The following is a 17,049-nucleotide window of genomic DNA, read 5'->3' as shown; positions in this document are numbered from 1 at the left end:
CGGAGGTTGGCGCTGCAGGAGCACTGTTTTGATGTGAACATTCCTATTGATGTTGGTGATTATAGCTCCTTCTGCAGAGGCTCTGAATACTGGCTGGCTGTCAACTCCCTGCACTGATTCCAGCACACACACACACAAACACTCATGCATTCAAATGTACACGCACACACATGAATGTACTGTTTATAAATGTATGTATGTAAATGTATGTGCTGGATGCCACATAAAGAAGCAAACCAGACTATTTCTTCAGACACACTTGTCTAAACAAAAAGACACACACACACACACACACACACACACACACACACACACACACACACACACACACACACACACACACACACACACACACACACACACACACACACACACACAGTTGAATCGCAAAGCTGAATATTAGACCCCTACTGTGCGTACTTCTTCTCTTTTAACATATTTCTAATGATTTCACTCCCTTCTTCCATTTTACCTTACTGAATAATTCCCTCAACCTTCCCAAACAAATAAAATGGTAGTTGAGTATTATCTCATTTTAAACATCTTCATAAAGCTGTAATATGATTCTGTTTAATCATTTTAACTTCTCCTTTGGTAACTGTTTGGTCAGTGATTTAATGACACTGTGGCTTTGGGCAGGGGATGATATTTTGGTCAGGGGATGATATTTCTTCAGACCTATTTTCGATTGGAGTGGAGCGAAAAACATGGCAGTGCTCCAGCCCCTCAGCACGCACAGACCTTCAGCTGGTTCCAGCCTGACTGAGTATTTGGGAAGAGTGATTTGAAAATATGAACAGACCAGAATGCCTCTGGCAGAGAGTGGCAATTGTGAGTTGCTGTGAAAGTATTAGCAGCTATATTTACGTTATTTAGTGTGTATATACAGTAGCAGTCAAAAGTTTGGACAGTTTGGACTTTTTATTTTCTACATTTTAGCTTTATACTCATCATCATCATCATCATCATCATCATCATCATCATCATCATCATCATCATCATCATCATCATCATCATCATCATCATCATCATCATCAACTTTTATTATTAGACTCAAGGTCCATTTAAAAGACATACAATACAGAAAATAGACAACACACATAAATAAGAATAAAAACATTCCGACCATTTATAAAAGGCACTTATACCAATGTCTCCAAAGGTATGACTGGTAGCGTACTGATCTATATCTAATATAAATACTGAAGACATCCAAACTGTTGTACTGTTTGCTTACTGCCGGAGTCCGGGTCCACTTCTGCTCTCTGTTGTTTCATTTGACATTTTATGCTTTTTCTAATTTGATTTGCATCTACATTTAATTTGTTTCAGAAACATGTTACTGGGCTATATCACATATATAGCCTGTCAGTTTTTGCCTGCTGTGTCTCGCGTTAAGCCAGATAACTCAATATTTAAATGGAAATGAGCGGTCTGGACTTGAACCCAGACAAGACATTTTAATTCAAGTAATCACAAGGCTAAAACTGATATATAAGTGTTTGTGCCTTGCAGAGGAAAGGTGTCTTTTGATTGTGGAGCATGTGCGGGCGGCTCACACAAACTAACAAGAGGTGTGGCTGCTTGTCACCATGGAGCTGACAGGGTCAACGACGGGTGACCAGTCAAATCTCTCACTGTCTGCTTTTCCCGCCTCCTGCTTTCTCTGCGGGATTCCCTCATGTCTGATAAAATGCAACACTGCGGAATGTGTGTGTGTGTGTGTTTTATGTGTGTGTGTGTGTGTGTGTGTGTGTGTGTGTTTTATGTGTGTGTGTGTTTGTACTGCTATGGGTCTTGTGAGAGGCACAAAGGAACAAAGAGGTATTTTGACCTTGAAGAAAACAAGCTTTGTCCGTCTCCGGCTGAATTAAATTGTTCCCGTCTGAACATAAACTTAAAAAGTGCCGACCGGTCAGACACAAGGAACACAATGTATTTTCAGGATACTTAAAGGAATGCTTCACCCATACATACCATGTGTGAAAATGCAGTTACAGTGAGACCATAAATCACTCTTTCTGCCTTTTCTTAGACAAGGATACACCGATTTCTAAAATGTTTGCACATTTATACTACATATAGGATCTCAGAGTTCAATACATTTTCATATTTCCACTGGTGAAGTAGGTCTTTAATGACGGCCCCTCTCTTTACTTCAGGATCTCGGCGTGTTTAGCATCTACACCTTTGAGTTTGCCTTCAACCTACATGTGTATTGCATATATATTACATCATTTTCTTGCAGCTGAAGCCCTGCAGCTTTTCTGTTGATGACTCAGGATCAACATTATTGTTTTCAGCACCCATGGCATCAGACTGTAATCTGGTACTATCCTCACTCAACCCATTATCTACATTGTCAGCGCCTGTATCGATGGTGGATTTGTTCACCAATCCAATGTCCTTACACCTCTTCGATCTTGCTGCCATATAACATACAGACATTTGTTCAAATCTGTGTTGGTCAATGCTGAAAAAATTATAATATGGCAAGCTCTGGCCAAATTTCAGAGCAGGCACCATGATTCACATAAGGCACGGCCAGAACAGTCTCCTAACGTCAGGGCAAGAGGCACTAGTTCATTCCCATTCAGGGCCATGCCAAGGTTGGATACATAGTTGATCTATTGACTAAAGTACTGATTACTGTTCTATTCATTTATAGCATATTCTTCACCTTGGGACTGCTGGTATTTGATGTGAGTGTGGTTTATTGTGTTGTGCTGCTGCATATGTGACCCGTACGCACTGCTGCTCTGCACAAATGAAGTTCCTAACGGATCATTAAAGTTAATTGACCCTGATAAGGAATACGGAATGATAGAGGAGTTGATTCTGCATTCTAAAGTCAAGGTTTTTTTCCTAAGGTCAAAATGACTTCACCTTAAAATGTAATTGATGGGAATGATACATTCTTGTAGAATAATTTTGGAGTAGTTCTTCAAATTTTGAGAATTTATGTTCAATCCAAATGTTTAGTTGGCTTTATAGACAGGATTTATTGTTATACCGGTAATGGAATAAACTGATAATAAATTGGTTACAGACTATAAAGACAAAGTGACCAGTGCAACAACAGAAATACATATCTCACTCTCTCATACAATTTGCCACCCCCTTGCTGTTTATATTCTAATGAATTGATCCAGTGGTCTGGACACTGCTGTGTGTGTGTGTGTGTGTGTGTGTGTGTGTGTGTGTGTGTGTGTGTGTGTGTGTGTGTGTGTGTGTGTGTCTGCGTATGTGCTTGAATGTCTGTATATGAATTTTTATGTGTGTCATAAATGGGATGTGAATATCATCTGGTTACTTGGCATCGTAAAGGTTGCAATTATAAAATCAATTTCCCTCAGAGACACCGAGTGAAAGAGAGAGAGAGAGAGAGAGAGAGAGAGTGGCAACAGAGGAGAGGAGGGAGAGAGAGTTGCAAGTTAATAGGGGAAGAAGACTGTGCTCACAACTGTTGCGTAGTTGCCAATATAACACTGCTGGAGGGCTATGGAACAGTGCCAAACTTTAACGAGTGCTAAGTAGAAATACAGCTAAAGTCCCTACCATCTAAATAACATCTGGCTACTTCCCAGCAAGCTCCATCAAATGTGTTACACAATAAAGAACCTTGGAATATAAATATATATGACCCTAACAGGCAGATATCAATTTGACCTATAAGACTCTTATATATTCTCAATTGTACCAGAGGTGGTAGACACAAGAGTGGATTTAAATTGAAAGTCAGCAATCCTTGAAAATGCTTGTTGTCAAAATCACCTTCTGTCAAAATCAGTGAATAACTCCTCACGTTCCGCTACCTGTACGTATTGTGTATGCGCCTCAAAAACAAAGTGTAAATACACAGCCTAGGCTCTGTAAAATGCTATGTAAAGATTCCTCTGTTATGTCATTAATATAGCTCCATACTTCTTACATAAGTCTAACACGTTATCACAGTAGGAAACACCTTTTACTGTGATATACCGTACAGTGCACTCGGCTGCCATACTCACTTAAGGTCTCTGATCATAGCTGCTGTCAATATGGCACAGCACAGGAACCCAGCATGACTGAACAAAGAAATAAAACAGAAAAAAACACAGGCTGAGTGTTTTATATTGTGTGTGTGTATTTAAAAAAAAATTGCTCTTTCTCTCTCTGAAAGCTTTTTCAGCACATGTCAAATACCGACACATTGTACTGACAGGAAACATTTGATTTTGTAGATAGCAGAAGCTCACACATGCACACACACACACGCACGCACGCACGCACGCACGCACCCACCCACCCACCCACGCACGCACGCACGCACGCACACACACACACACACACACACACACACACACACACACACACACACACACACACACACACACACACACACACACACACACACACACACACACACACACACACACACACACACACACACAACCTCACATATGGACCCAAGGCCACATGCTGAGAACACATGCACACTATCTAACACACCCACCACACACACACACACACACACACACACACACACACACACACACACACACACACACACACACACACACACACACACACACACACACACACACACACACACACACACACACACACACACACACACACACACACACACACACACACACACACACACACACACCATATGGGTGTTGTTGAAGCAGAACAAGGTGCAATTTAAACTGCCAAGATGTCAGTCACAGTGGGCAGTCCATTAGTCTGTCAACAGTCCCCCACTTTCCCATTCCTACACCATGTCTAAATGCAAGAAGAAGAAGAAGCTTTTCATTCCGTGGAATTAAACAGTTTGGATTTTAAACATCGTAAACCAAAGCAAATAAAACGGTGGGATTCATGAGTGACACCACACAAGGGAGCCCTGTTTGTTTTTCTCCTGCTATCAATACTTGTATTTTAGTAATTGCTTCTCTAACAATTAGAAACAGATGTATGTTCCATCTTTGAAGATATAAAGTATGAAATGAGGTCTTATATTCATGGATATGAGGAGGGCACACTGCAGTAGTTAAATCTCCGACTTGAATTGACCATTAAAGGCCATCAATCATTCTCCCCGCTCTGTTATATAAAGTCCATCAAGCTGGTGCTTCCTTCATTAGTGCTTCAAGATGAACAATGTGCTGATAATAAGCAGCAGCAGGTTAGGGAAATTCACTGGAATATGGTCCGGGGGCATTTTGGATAATTTCCAGAGCAATTTCATCAAATGTTTGGGAAATACGATGTTTTCTGTATCGTGCAGCACTAGGGTTCTCCAAATCAAATTTAAGACTTTTGAAAAACCTAATATCTAAACCCACTTAGACATGAAAGACCAATACGATTTTGTTCCTCAAAGTTCATTTTAAACAATCGCGATGGGAAATCATCTGTCTACAGAAAACCAAGGATATAAAGTGTGTGTGTTTGGGGGGAAGAGAGAGGGAGACAGTGTCAGTGTCCAGAATGATAATATTGGCTATCTAGATCCCTACGGGGTATATGTCAGAGCAGGCTTTTTTGGTTTCCTTAGTCGTATATGTAGACTGTTCCTGTTCAGGTTTGTCAGTTGTGGTTTTTAATTGTGAACACAGAGTGAAGTGTCCACTGCCCATTCCGTCTCCTTCATGCGTTCTATCTTCAATGCTGTCAGGAAACAGCAGTTGCCATGGTGTCTTTTGGCTGCAGCTGTGACAGTAACTACAGGCAGAGGCTGAGTGCTGTGTGATGTTCTCTTTTTCTTTTGCATTCCCTCCTAACAGGACTCTGGGGAAAGGGCAAATCCACGACACCTTTTTGCACTTCGCAGGTCCAGATCGTGGAAGACATTTCGACCGATTTTTGACTTTTTGACAATCGAAACCTTGACAACCTTAATATGGAGTCATTGGTGAAGTGGTGGAGATTCACAGACTGGGAGCTCACACATGTGATGCATAAGGAAATGTGCCCCTCTGATTAACTGTCCCATACTGTAATATATGTATTGTGGGGAATGTGAGAAGAACTCATCCCTTAACGTGCTTTGCAGAATATGCTGTTTGTTCTATCAGAAAGAAAAAGATGTGCTTAAATCTGTAGGCAATCCTATTTGCCAACCTAATGTTTTCTCTCTTTCTCTGCAGGTCAGAGGTCAGTGAAGGCAGCAGTACAAGTGGACCAAGATGATGTCCATGCAAAGTAAGGGCTCACAACAGCAGCCACCTCGGATTTGCTGTTACACATACTGTATCTGCTGCTGTATACATACAAAGTATCATATGGTCGCAGGGTCAAGTATAGGGTCAAACCTAGATGAGGAATACAAATAAAGGTCTAGACTTAAGTGTGGGGGTTTGATACATACATTTTAAATTGTTAGTAAAGTCACAAATAGAAGATACATTTACTGTATGTAATCCTGGCTATGGGCTAATCCCTGATGGTTTCTGCGGATTGTGCTATTGTGTTCACCACGGATCCTTTTTATTTCAGTTCTGTAGAGGTTTTCCCAGAGAAGTCTACAGGGGCAGCATATCATATTGACTGTGTGTGGATGCACAGGTGATGACGCTGTATATGGCACAACATTTTACCTGCGTGGGGGAGGGGAAAATACAGCTTTATATTGGACTGAGCAGAAAGGTCCATAGGAGCGTCAGTTACTCTTCTGATGTGACAAAACCTTTTCTACTATTTGAAACACTCTGTCAGTCAATCAGAGCACTTTTTTTTTAGCGCCAGTTCATATGCATGATCAATCCCCAGAGCTGGGTATTCATCGCTGTGTAAATATGATTTTCATATCCACAGCTGTCTCTTTAAAATCCATCGTGGAATGACAAATCATCCTCGATCCAAAATACTGACTGACGGGTAGACCCCCCCTTTTTTGGTCAAACTGCACCTCAATCAAACATAGGTGAGTATTGCTAAATCGGGACACTTATTGAACATTTGAATTTGGAACTATTTACAGGATGTCCCTTGTGCCTGAGTTCCAGACATAACATTCTAAAAACATCAAGCTCCTGACTACAATATGCAAACGAAAGAAATGAAGAAAAATTTAACATACAGTAGAATCAATGATTGCATCTCAGACACTTTACTATACAGTATGTCCCGAGATTTTTTTTCAAGTGTGTATTCCTTAACCTTAGAAAGATGAAGTGCTTACCACATGTTCATAGATATTTGGCTTGTCTTCAATTATAGCACAAAAAAATGCTTGGGACACCACAGTCAGCAATCCGGTCCCCTGCAGTCTTGCACTGTTGATCTGAGAGAGAACAATGGAGTCCCAGATTGATCACTTATTGTCCTGCCCGTATTCTTTTTTTGTAAAGAAATAATGCTTTTGTCAGCTTTGACCCCAAGCACATTATGTGAGTTCTAAATCCTAATGAATATTTCCATAATAATCATCAGGCACCCTCTCCACTTTGCTTTGCCCATCTGATCAGTATGCAGTATGTACACACCAGCCAAACTGCTCTGGTTGCGTCTCCTGGCTTCTCACAAGAGGCCTGGATCCAGGGCTTTTAATACATGGACCTCTGTGTGCCATCGACTAAGCGATAAGGCTGCCACCCTTTGAAATATTTCGCCAGTCCAACAATGCTCGGTCATAACTGAGAAACACCTGACCAGCCTTTCTCTGAGAGGTCTGTACCATTTATCATCAAGAGTCTATAATAAAACAGGCATCAAAAATCAAAAAGTCAAAATATGATGACTCACAAGCTCTAAAGGCTGTACTTCCTCAGGATTGGTTAACCTTTAATAGACGGTGAATAGAGTCCATTGTTTTTATGGAACCAGATTGAATCTAATACATTTTTAGCTGGTGGTATACAAAACTAATATTAAATGTTAGTTAATTTACTAGGTTACATTTAGAGTGGCTTTAATTGAGCGTTTTCTTCCAGAAGCAAGCCTACAACGTGAAGAAAAAAGGAATCTGTTTTTTTAATGTGTGTGTTTGTAAGATTAATTTGACTGACTCATTTTTCATGCAGGTTGACTGTCTTGCGATTTTTCTTTGATTGATATTGAATCTTTTAGCCATCCAGCGAACAATATTTTGTTAAATTTTCAGTATTATTGAAGGTTTTAGATTTTTTTTAATCAAATACAACTGTTTGTAGTTAAATTAGTTTTGATTTTGCTTCTACAAAGTGTATTTACAGCCAGTACTCTTTGTACTGAGGAACCATTATAATCCTAAATAGTAGATGAGAAGCCTACAGAGCAGCCTATGCCAGTCAGCAGACCAGTATTAAACTGCCCAATAGAAGTTCTCCACCCTGACCAGTAGGTGGTGGTGTATCCCCATCAAACAATAATACTTTTTGCCCCAAGTGCAAAAGCTCCTTTCTGCAAAAGTATCCAGGAATAGTGGTGAAAAACCTCCTATCCACTTTGTGAGGCACTTTTACCTGGTCGGTAATTTTAACACATAATACAGTAAAAAGTCCATAAACAGTGTATTGTATTGGATATCCTTAGAAAATAGCATGAAAACAACACATAACTTAACACTGTTTATTTTTTCAGTGCACGCACACACAGTATAGGACAAGTAGCAAATCCAGGAGATTTTCACTGATTTTGACAAAAAGTGATTTTGACAACACCATTCTCCTGAATTGCTGACTGCACCTTTAATAGTAATAGTAGGCTATAGTAATATTGACATCATCAGTAGTAGGGCTGGTATTACACCTCTCTGATGTCCCACCATGTGTTGTCCTCTGCAGTGAGTGAGGCGGACAGTGTGGTGAAAGTGGCCGAGTGGCAGCAGACCTACTACGCCTCAGACTCCGGCATCCAATCAGGAGCCACGACCGTGCAGGACGACGAGAGCAGCACCGAGTACAGCGGCTGCAAGAAGTACAACACTGCAGGCAGCCACGCCACTGCACCGGCCACCGCCAGCACCGGAGGGGCAGGAGGGGAAGCTGGTGCACTAGAGAGCCCTACAGGTGAGGCTTTGAACGGGAGTGTGTCTATCTTCCTACAGCCAGATGGTCCCACATTTCTAAGTAATCTGACTTTATAATAGAGAATAGTATGTCAATCTGTATCTGTGTGTGTGTGTCGGTATCCCTCCTATTCTAACCTCTCCCTGTCCCTGTCCCCTTACCCTAACCACCCAGCTGTGATGCCTGAACCTAATGACTAGTTTCAGGATCACAGGGCTGTGGGACCATCAGGCAGAGGGAACAGAGAGATTTGTAAAGTGAGCTGAGAGAACTCAAAGAGCTTTTTGGTTTCAGTAGATCGCGTTATGGTTTCCTTCGTTTATTTTTGACATCCCTTCAATCTTCACTCACTTTATCTTCTCTTCTCGTGCTATCAGTGTTTATCTTCATCTCTTTCTTTTTCTGTTCATCATCAGATGTTTAGTCTGTAGTGCATCTTTTATGTTTTTTTCTATTATAATCAATGATCCTCAATTAATTTAGTTGCTAGAATAAACACACCTATGTGATATCATCTAATGACTGTATATTGTCCCATTTGCTGATACATTAATTTACTGGTTTATAATTTGCTGGGTTATTTGTTTGCCCATTGATCTGTCTGACAGAAATAATTAGTCCAGACACCACTGAAAGGAATTTGATGAAACACAGTCATTCGATCGTGTCAATTCTTCACGTGTTTAATATAGTGCTCAATATCTCACATATAGTGATCATGCGTTTGAAATCGTTTTTTTTTCCAGAAGAAAACATTGTCGGCCATTGTCATCTGTTTTACTGTGAAATGTTAGCCTAGAAATCCAGACCCACCCATCTAGAACGATTTAGGATCTAGCAATAGAGCAATAGACCTTCCCAACTTAAGGGGTAGCACCAACGCATGCATTTCAAAATACCACTGCACGCAATTAGATAGCACTACGACCAATCAGAGCAATGAACAAGGGTGACATATCCATCCTCATTAGTTAAATTAAACTCTTGCCGTGGTCGGTCTATGGCCTTTGTAGTCAGAAGATCACAACCCTATAACACTTATTGGAGACTTTAGACTGATGTGTTAAGACTTTACTTCGTCTAACATCATAACACCAACCGAGAGAATATCTTTTGGAAGAATGATGTTCATCCCCCCAAGGAGAATAGAATGCCAGTCAATGCCAAGGAGCACTACAGCTGTTCTGGCAGCTCATGCTCTTATTTGCCAATTAGCTTGTCACCCATCTGTATGTAACACAGTTCTATTAATATTGGATTGACAGTTGCATTAGCGTCACTGGAATATTTCGTCTTAACACTTTCTTCAACTGTCAGACCGACGATGTTACATTGTTATGTTCGTTGCACAGCGCCTAGATGTCTTGTTCTTTTATTTCTCATTTGTCGAGACTGGAGCGAGATCAGACTGAACTTTAACATAATATAGCCTACAGATTTTTGCCCTTTTTATGGTTTTTGTTGTTACGTTTTTCCTACATTATGTGGCGGGCAGGAAAAATGAAAGAGAACAATCAAAATGTTCTGCTTTTAATAGGGTGATATGGTACTTGTAGTTGTACTATAGTGGAGCACAATCCAGACGTCAAATGTTTCACTTTCACTTCATCTATAGAACATGATTATGGGATTTCTTGAGAAATGTAATCATTGTAATGCACAGTGTAGGCCTACTCTATTATATAGTCCAGAATCAATTAACAAACCCTATAATAAAGTGACAGTAAACATAATTGAATAACTTGAAGTTACTGCAACAGGCACTTACTTATAAAATTGGCATCACACTAAGAAGCACTTTCATGTAATTCGTCAAGGATATCTTGGAGGATCACTATAAACTCAAGAGAGCCCCCTCTCTCTTGAAGTGTTGGAATTCTATGCCCTGCTGGATGACTCATCACATAATCATCTTATCTTTGCATCCAAAGGCTGAAAGGAGCCATCTGTCAAACCAACAGTAACGCTGTCAACATTAGTGTATGTCAAAGTGGCTGTGAGTGGGATTAAAATTTAAATGTGCCCAATTTTGCCTTTGTCCGTCTCTTGCTACTAGCTGATGTCAGAAATACAACAATATGATGATGAAAATGTAAAGTACTCAATCCCCAAATGTCTCTCTGGAGAAGTACTTCCATTCACAGAAGGATTCTAAAACTTTAAAACAGTGTCTTTTAAAACCTGATGTTTCGGACGGTTCAGACATAAACATAATTTTGGTTTGTGTAAATTCAGTCATGTACACACACATGCACGCACGCATGCACTCACACACGCACTTACGCACGAACGCACGCACGCACGCACGCACGCACACACACACACACACACACACACACACACACACACACACACACACACAATAGTAGTCTCACAGTTCTCTCTGGTTTTCCATGACAGATTTAGATGCCCAGTTCTCACTAACGCGGGCTCAGCGTGTGAGGGCGGCCATGTTCCCAGAGACCCTGGTGGAGGGGGAGGCGGCTATGCCCGTCCAATCAGATCCCACGCAGCAGAGCAACGTGCAGAGACTGGCTGAGCCCTCCCAGCTGCTCAAGACAGCCATCGTCCACCTCATCAACTACCAGGACGACGCAGAGCTGGCCACCAGGGCCGTGCCAGAGCTCACCAAGCTGCTGGCAGATGAAGATCCGGTATGACGTTGTTACAATGAAATACATTTGAAATATTGTGAATTAGTGACCCAACATAACCACAGGAATGAATACCACACATGCAGGACACACCTCTTTATATTGGCTTTTAGTGTAAAGCGTTTTTTATATAAATAATTTAATCGATAATGTTTTTCTTTAATAGCTTTATAAGGTGATAGTCCTCGATAAACATTTTATGAAAAGCGTTACATTTTACAGACAGGGCAATGTATGAAATCACGAGTGTGTTTTTTCCCCATATACATTTAAAGCTTTAGAGTTCTTGTAGGTGCTGGAAAAGTCCTTAAAAACCTGTTTGAACTCTTGTTTTCTGTACTGTGTAGGTTGTGGTAAATAAGGCAGCCATGATAGTCAACCAGCTGACCCGTAAGGAGGCCAGCCGTCGCGTGCTGGTGCAGTCTCCAGCCATGGTGGGCGCCGTGGTGCGCGCCATGACGGTGGCCGTAGACATGGAGACGGCCCGTTGCACTGCCAGTGTGCTCCACAGCCTGTCCCACCAGAGGGAGGGACTGATGGCCATATTCAAGTCTGGAGGGATACCGGCACTGGTCCGCATGCTGAGGTACAAGTATAGGTTCAAATAGATCACAATAAATAACAGGGTACCTACCAGCTGGCAATAGACCTTCCCAACTCCAGGGGCGGCACCAACGCATGCATTTCAAAATACCACTACAAGCAATTGGATAGCACTAAGACCAATCAGAGCGATGAACAAGGTGACGTTGTTTAGCAACTACTGGGGCTAATTGGTAGATTAAACGTTTGCCGTGGTCGGTTTGGCAAAACAGCAAATACATCTTTCTTGCTAATGAAAGATGAGCGCCGTCTGTTTATTATTGTTATTTTTTTAAAGGAAAAAGTGTCGAGGGCTCGAGGCCAAAGCCGTTTCAAACAACGTATCCGCAGCCATCTTTTAACTATCACGACTCCAACGGCCCAGGTTCAGCAGTGTCGTCATCCGGTTACACCCGAACAGATCAGATAGTAAGATTTGATTGGTGACTCGGAATTTTCCAACATGGTTAATGAGCTCCAATGGTTCGTGCCTGCAGAGCAAATTTAAATTTGCTAGCGGAGAGTCTGGACATGGTACTTTTTATTAATAAATAAATAATGTTACTACACTTATTGGGCCTCATTAATCAAACGTGCGTGGAAACAGGTGCAGATCCTGGCACAGAAATCACCCTACACCAGGTTCCCCCCAGCTGCTCCAAGAAGGAGCCCCTATTCTGGTATTCTGGTGCTTGATAAATGAGGGCCAATGTGTTGTGTGACTTGTTTCAACACAGCAGGCATTCTCTCTCATCTCTTTCTCTCAAAACAGACAATTAAAAAAAATGACCAACTATAAATCGAAAGAGCGAAGGACACCGGTGTGGGTGCAACAAGAATAATGATGCTGCGTAAAACAAATGAACTGCTACTTCAATAGCAGCATTACGCGTAACCAAGGCAGCAAACACAGATGTAAAATAGACTCCACAAACAACTGAAACAAAGAAAAATTCCATAAAATCACATTAAAGCAAAAAAAAAAAACGATGGCTCAGGTTATATTGCTAGGCAACACAGTGGTGGTTTATGTCCCTCTCTGTCCGTCTCATTCATCATGAGTGTGTTGTTCAACTTTCTGAAGTCATTGTGGGAACACTGTGTACTGCACTGTGCTCAATCATTTCAAGCTGAATGGACTCTGCAGTCGCAACATGACAGAAACAGGGTGTCATAAAACAGCAGACACACCCGGACATCACTGCTAGAGCCACCATGAGCCTTTTGTCATTCATCTTGAGTCCCCATGTGCTACGCCTTTCCGTGTGCTCGTTGCACCTGTGTCACGAACAGTAGCCTCATCTGTCCGATCAAATCGCCCGATCTCCTTCTCAATGAACTTGTCCACTGTTGCCACGCAAAGCTGTACCTCGAGTGATTTCTTTTGCAGTATTCCAAACGGCTTATCCGAATTCTGTAAAATCCCTTGAAAAGTGAAAAGCAGAAAAAATATCTCTAAAACACCAGTTGAGTCCGTCAGCAACGTGTACACAATCCTCGTCATATGCATCGTGATGTTCTAATACAGTCATATGAAAAAGTTTGGGAACCCCTCTCAGCCGGCATTATAATTGACTCTGCTTTCACAAAAAAAATATAAAAGTGGTATGTCTTTAATTTACCAGGAACAGCTAAGTACTGGGATGTTTTCCAAACAAAGATTTTTTGAAAAGCAGTATTTGGTTGTATGAAATAAAATAAAATGTGAAAAACTGGCTGTGCAAAAATATGGGTACCCTTGTGGTTTTGTTGATTTTAATGCCTGTAACAGCATGTACAACTGATGATTTTAAACACAAAGTTGGTTGGATTATGTTGTTAAGCCTTGAACCTCATAGAAGTGTCTGTTTAATCATGAGAAAATCTATTTTAGGTGCCTAAATGCAAGTTGCACTTCTCTTTGACTCTCTGCTGAAGTGAGACAGAATGGGATCATCAAAACAGCTCCCAAAAGATCTTAAAAACAAAGACTATTCATTGTCATGGTTTAGAGGAAGGCTACAAGAAGCTTTCCCAAAGGTTTCAATTGTCAATTTCGACAGTAGGGAACGTTGTCAGGGAATGGAAGGACACAGGCACAGTTGCAGTTAAACCCAGGTCTAGCAGACCAAGAAAAGTACAAGAGCGGCATATGCGGCGGATTGTGAGAATGGTTGCACACAACCCAAAGATCACCTCTAAAGACCTGCAAGAACATCTGGCTGCAGATTGTGTATCTGTACATGGTTCTACAATTCAGTGCAATTTGCACCAAAACATCTGTATGGCCGGGTGATGAGAAGGAAGCCCTTTCTGCGCCCACGCCACAGATACAGTTGCATGGAGTATGCAAAAGTTCATTTAGACAAGCCAGCTTCATATTGGAAGAAAATGCTTTGGACTGATGAGACAAAAATTAAGTTATTTGGTCTTTATAAAAATCAGATGTTTTGGTGCAAATTGCGCTGCATTGTTGAATGATGTACAGATGCACCATCTGCAGCCAGATGTTCTTGCAGGTCTTTGGAGGTGATCTGTGGGTTGTGTGCAACCATTCTCACAATCCTCCACCTATGCCGCTCCTGTTTTTTTCTTGGTCTGCCATGCCTGGGTTTAACTGCCACTATGCCTGTGTCCTTCCATTTCCTGACAATGTTCCCTACTGTCGAAATTGACAATTGAAACCTTTGGGAAAGCTTCTTGTAGCCTTCCCCTAAACCATGACAATGAACAATCTTTGTTTTTCAGATCTTTTGGGAGCTGTTTTGATGATCCCATTCTGTCTCACTTCAGCAGAGAGTCAAAGAGAAGTGCAACTTGCATTTAGGCACCTAAAATACATTTTCTCATGATTAAACAGACAATTATATGAGGTTCAAGGCTTAACAACATAATCCAACCAACTTTGTGTTTAAAGTCATCAGTTTTACATGCTGTTACAGGCATTAAAATCAACAAAACCACAAGGGTACCCATATTTTTGCACAGCCAGTTTTTCACATTTTATTTTATTTCATACAACCAAATACTGCTTTTCAAAAAATCTTTGTTTGGAAAACATCCCAGTACTTAACTGTTCCTGGTAAATTAAATACATACCACTTTTATATTTTTTTTGTGAAAGCAGAGTCAATTATAATGCCGGCTGAGAGGGGTTCCCAAACTTTTTCATATGACTGTATGTGAATCTCCTCTCCCATCACTTCAGCTCTGGCACTTCAGGTCGTTTTGGATTTTTCCTGATGCCCCAGTAAACATCGTGTTCATAAGAAAGGTGGAATGCAAGTCCTTGTGGTGTTTGGCCAGAAAGGAAATAAGCTCCACGTAGTTACCCCTATTTGTGAACTCCCTGCTCCCTTCCTGATTTTTTTCCCCTCACATTTTCATTGTGGAGCTCCGTTTCCTTTCTCACTTGCTCACTGAGTTGAAAATCTAATCGGGTGTCTCCAAACTTTTTCAACAACACATACAGGTTGAAAAGCTTTTCCCACCTCCAATATGGCACCTAACTGAAGACTGTTGGCGATGAGGCTAGCATTCAATTTGATCACCAAATTCTGTCTTTGTCACCCCCAGGCATGGCTGCAGAGCTTATCCCTTACACCCACAGGCTTAACAGAGCAGAATAATTCTCACTCATAATTCACTTGGTGGCTTAATTCACACAGAAAATTGAATAAATGACTCTCCCACCTCTATCCATCTATCTCTTTTACTTTTTCAGGATATTTGGTTTTGCTCTCTGCCAATTTGACCTTCTGCAGTTTCCTGAATAATTAAGTATTTTGTGTGTGTGTGTGTGTGTGTGTGTGTGTGTGTGTGTGTGTGTGTGTGTGTGTGTGTGTGTGTGTGTGTGTGTGTGTGTGTGTGTGTGTGTGTGTGTGGTAAAGTAATCGGGTTAGACACAGGCTGGAAATTGGCATTTATACTTTAAAAACAAATAAAAAATATTTTCTTCAGCATCCTCCTGACAGAGTTCAATCCCATTCAATTTGACTGATAAATTACTAAACAAACACTATTGTCGTGGTTAGTGGCATAGCATACATCTTGCTCATTTTATCCATATTCAAACAAAGCTCAACAACAGAAAGGGTCAAGTGAAGTTTGTCCGTCTGTAAGTCCTCGGCCAGGGACGTGTCCTCCACATAGCAGAACATGTTCAGATCTTTGTTGTTCTTGTTGACAGCAACAGTATTCAAGTAGTTCAGGAGTGGTTTACATTTAAGATCCCCCCTTCCTTGAGAAAGTTTCTTGAAGCCCAATTCCGGTGAGTTCCTCGAGGTGGACTGCCATGCTAAGTTCATCAAACCAAAATGGCCTCTCTTCCAGGAGATACTTAATATTTTCCCCCTAGTTAACTTATTTACGGTTCAAGACATTTTAAAGCCTCGCTGCTGGCTCTTGGATCTCTCCACAGGGCAGGAATTTTGGATCCGAGTAACTGTCAACTCTCTGCAAAAAAAGTGAAGCTGTGCGGTGTCTGTGGCACCTGTGCTCTCATCACATGTAATTTTGTATACATTTTCCTTTTTGACTCTTTCGTGTTGTGTTATCTGAATCTTGCAGTTCGCCAGTGGAATCTGTCTTGTTTTATGCCATCACCACCCTCCACAACATGCTGTTGCACCAAGAGGGGGCCAAACTGGCACTGCGTCTTGCTGACGGCCTACAGAGGATGGTTCCCTTGCTGAAAAAGAGCAACCCCAAGTTCCTGGCCATCACTACTGACTGTCTGCAGCTCCTGTCCTATGGCAACCAAGAGAGCAAGGTTGGGAAATCATCTTGTCTTTGGGTAGGATGTCTTTGTTGTGTCAAACTTATTTATTGCAGAATTTGAACCTCCTACTTCCTTC

General features: G+C 41.3%; 1 protein-coding gene across 1 annotated transcript in view; it reads left to right on the top strand.

Annotated features, from left to right (window-relative positions):
* Nucleotides 1-17,049, top strand: part of LOC307262993 (junction plakoglobin-like) — a gene marked incomplete at both ends in the record, with an annotated part of 47,930 nt that overhangs the window by 17,972 nt on the left and 12,909 nt on the right. Inside the window, 5 exons of the mRNA XM_080044012.1 lie at nucleotides 6,138-6,144; nucleotides 8,754-8,978; nucleotides 11,379-11,632; nucleotides 11,980-12,218; nucleotides 16,763-16,964. Of these exons, the coding sequence (XP_079900138.1) occupies nucleotides 6,138-6,144; nucleotides 8,754-8,978; nucleotides 11,379-11,632; nucleotides 11,980-12,218; nucleotides 16,763-16,964 (927 nt within the window). The remainder of the gene's footprint in view (nucleotides 1-6,137; nucleotides 6,145-8,753; nucleotides 8,979-11,378; nucleotides 11,633-11,979; nucleotides 12,219-16,762; nucleotides 16,965-17,049) is intronic.

This window comes from Ammodytes marinus (assembly GCF_949987685.1).
Source record: "Ammodytes marinus genome assembly, chromosome: 16".
NCBI classification, from domain to species: domain Eukaryota; kingdom Metazoa; phylum Chordata; class Actinopteri; order Uranoscopiformes; family Ammodytidae; genus Ammodytes; species Ammodytes marinus.
This window is presented reverse-complemented; position numbering and strand designations above follow the sequence as displayed.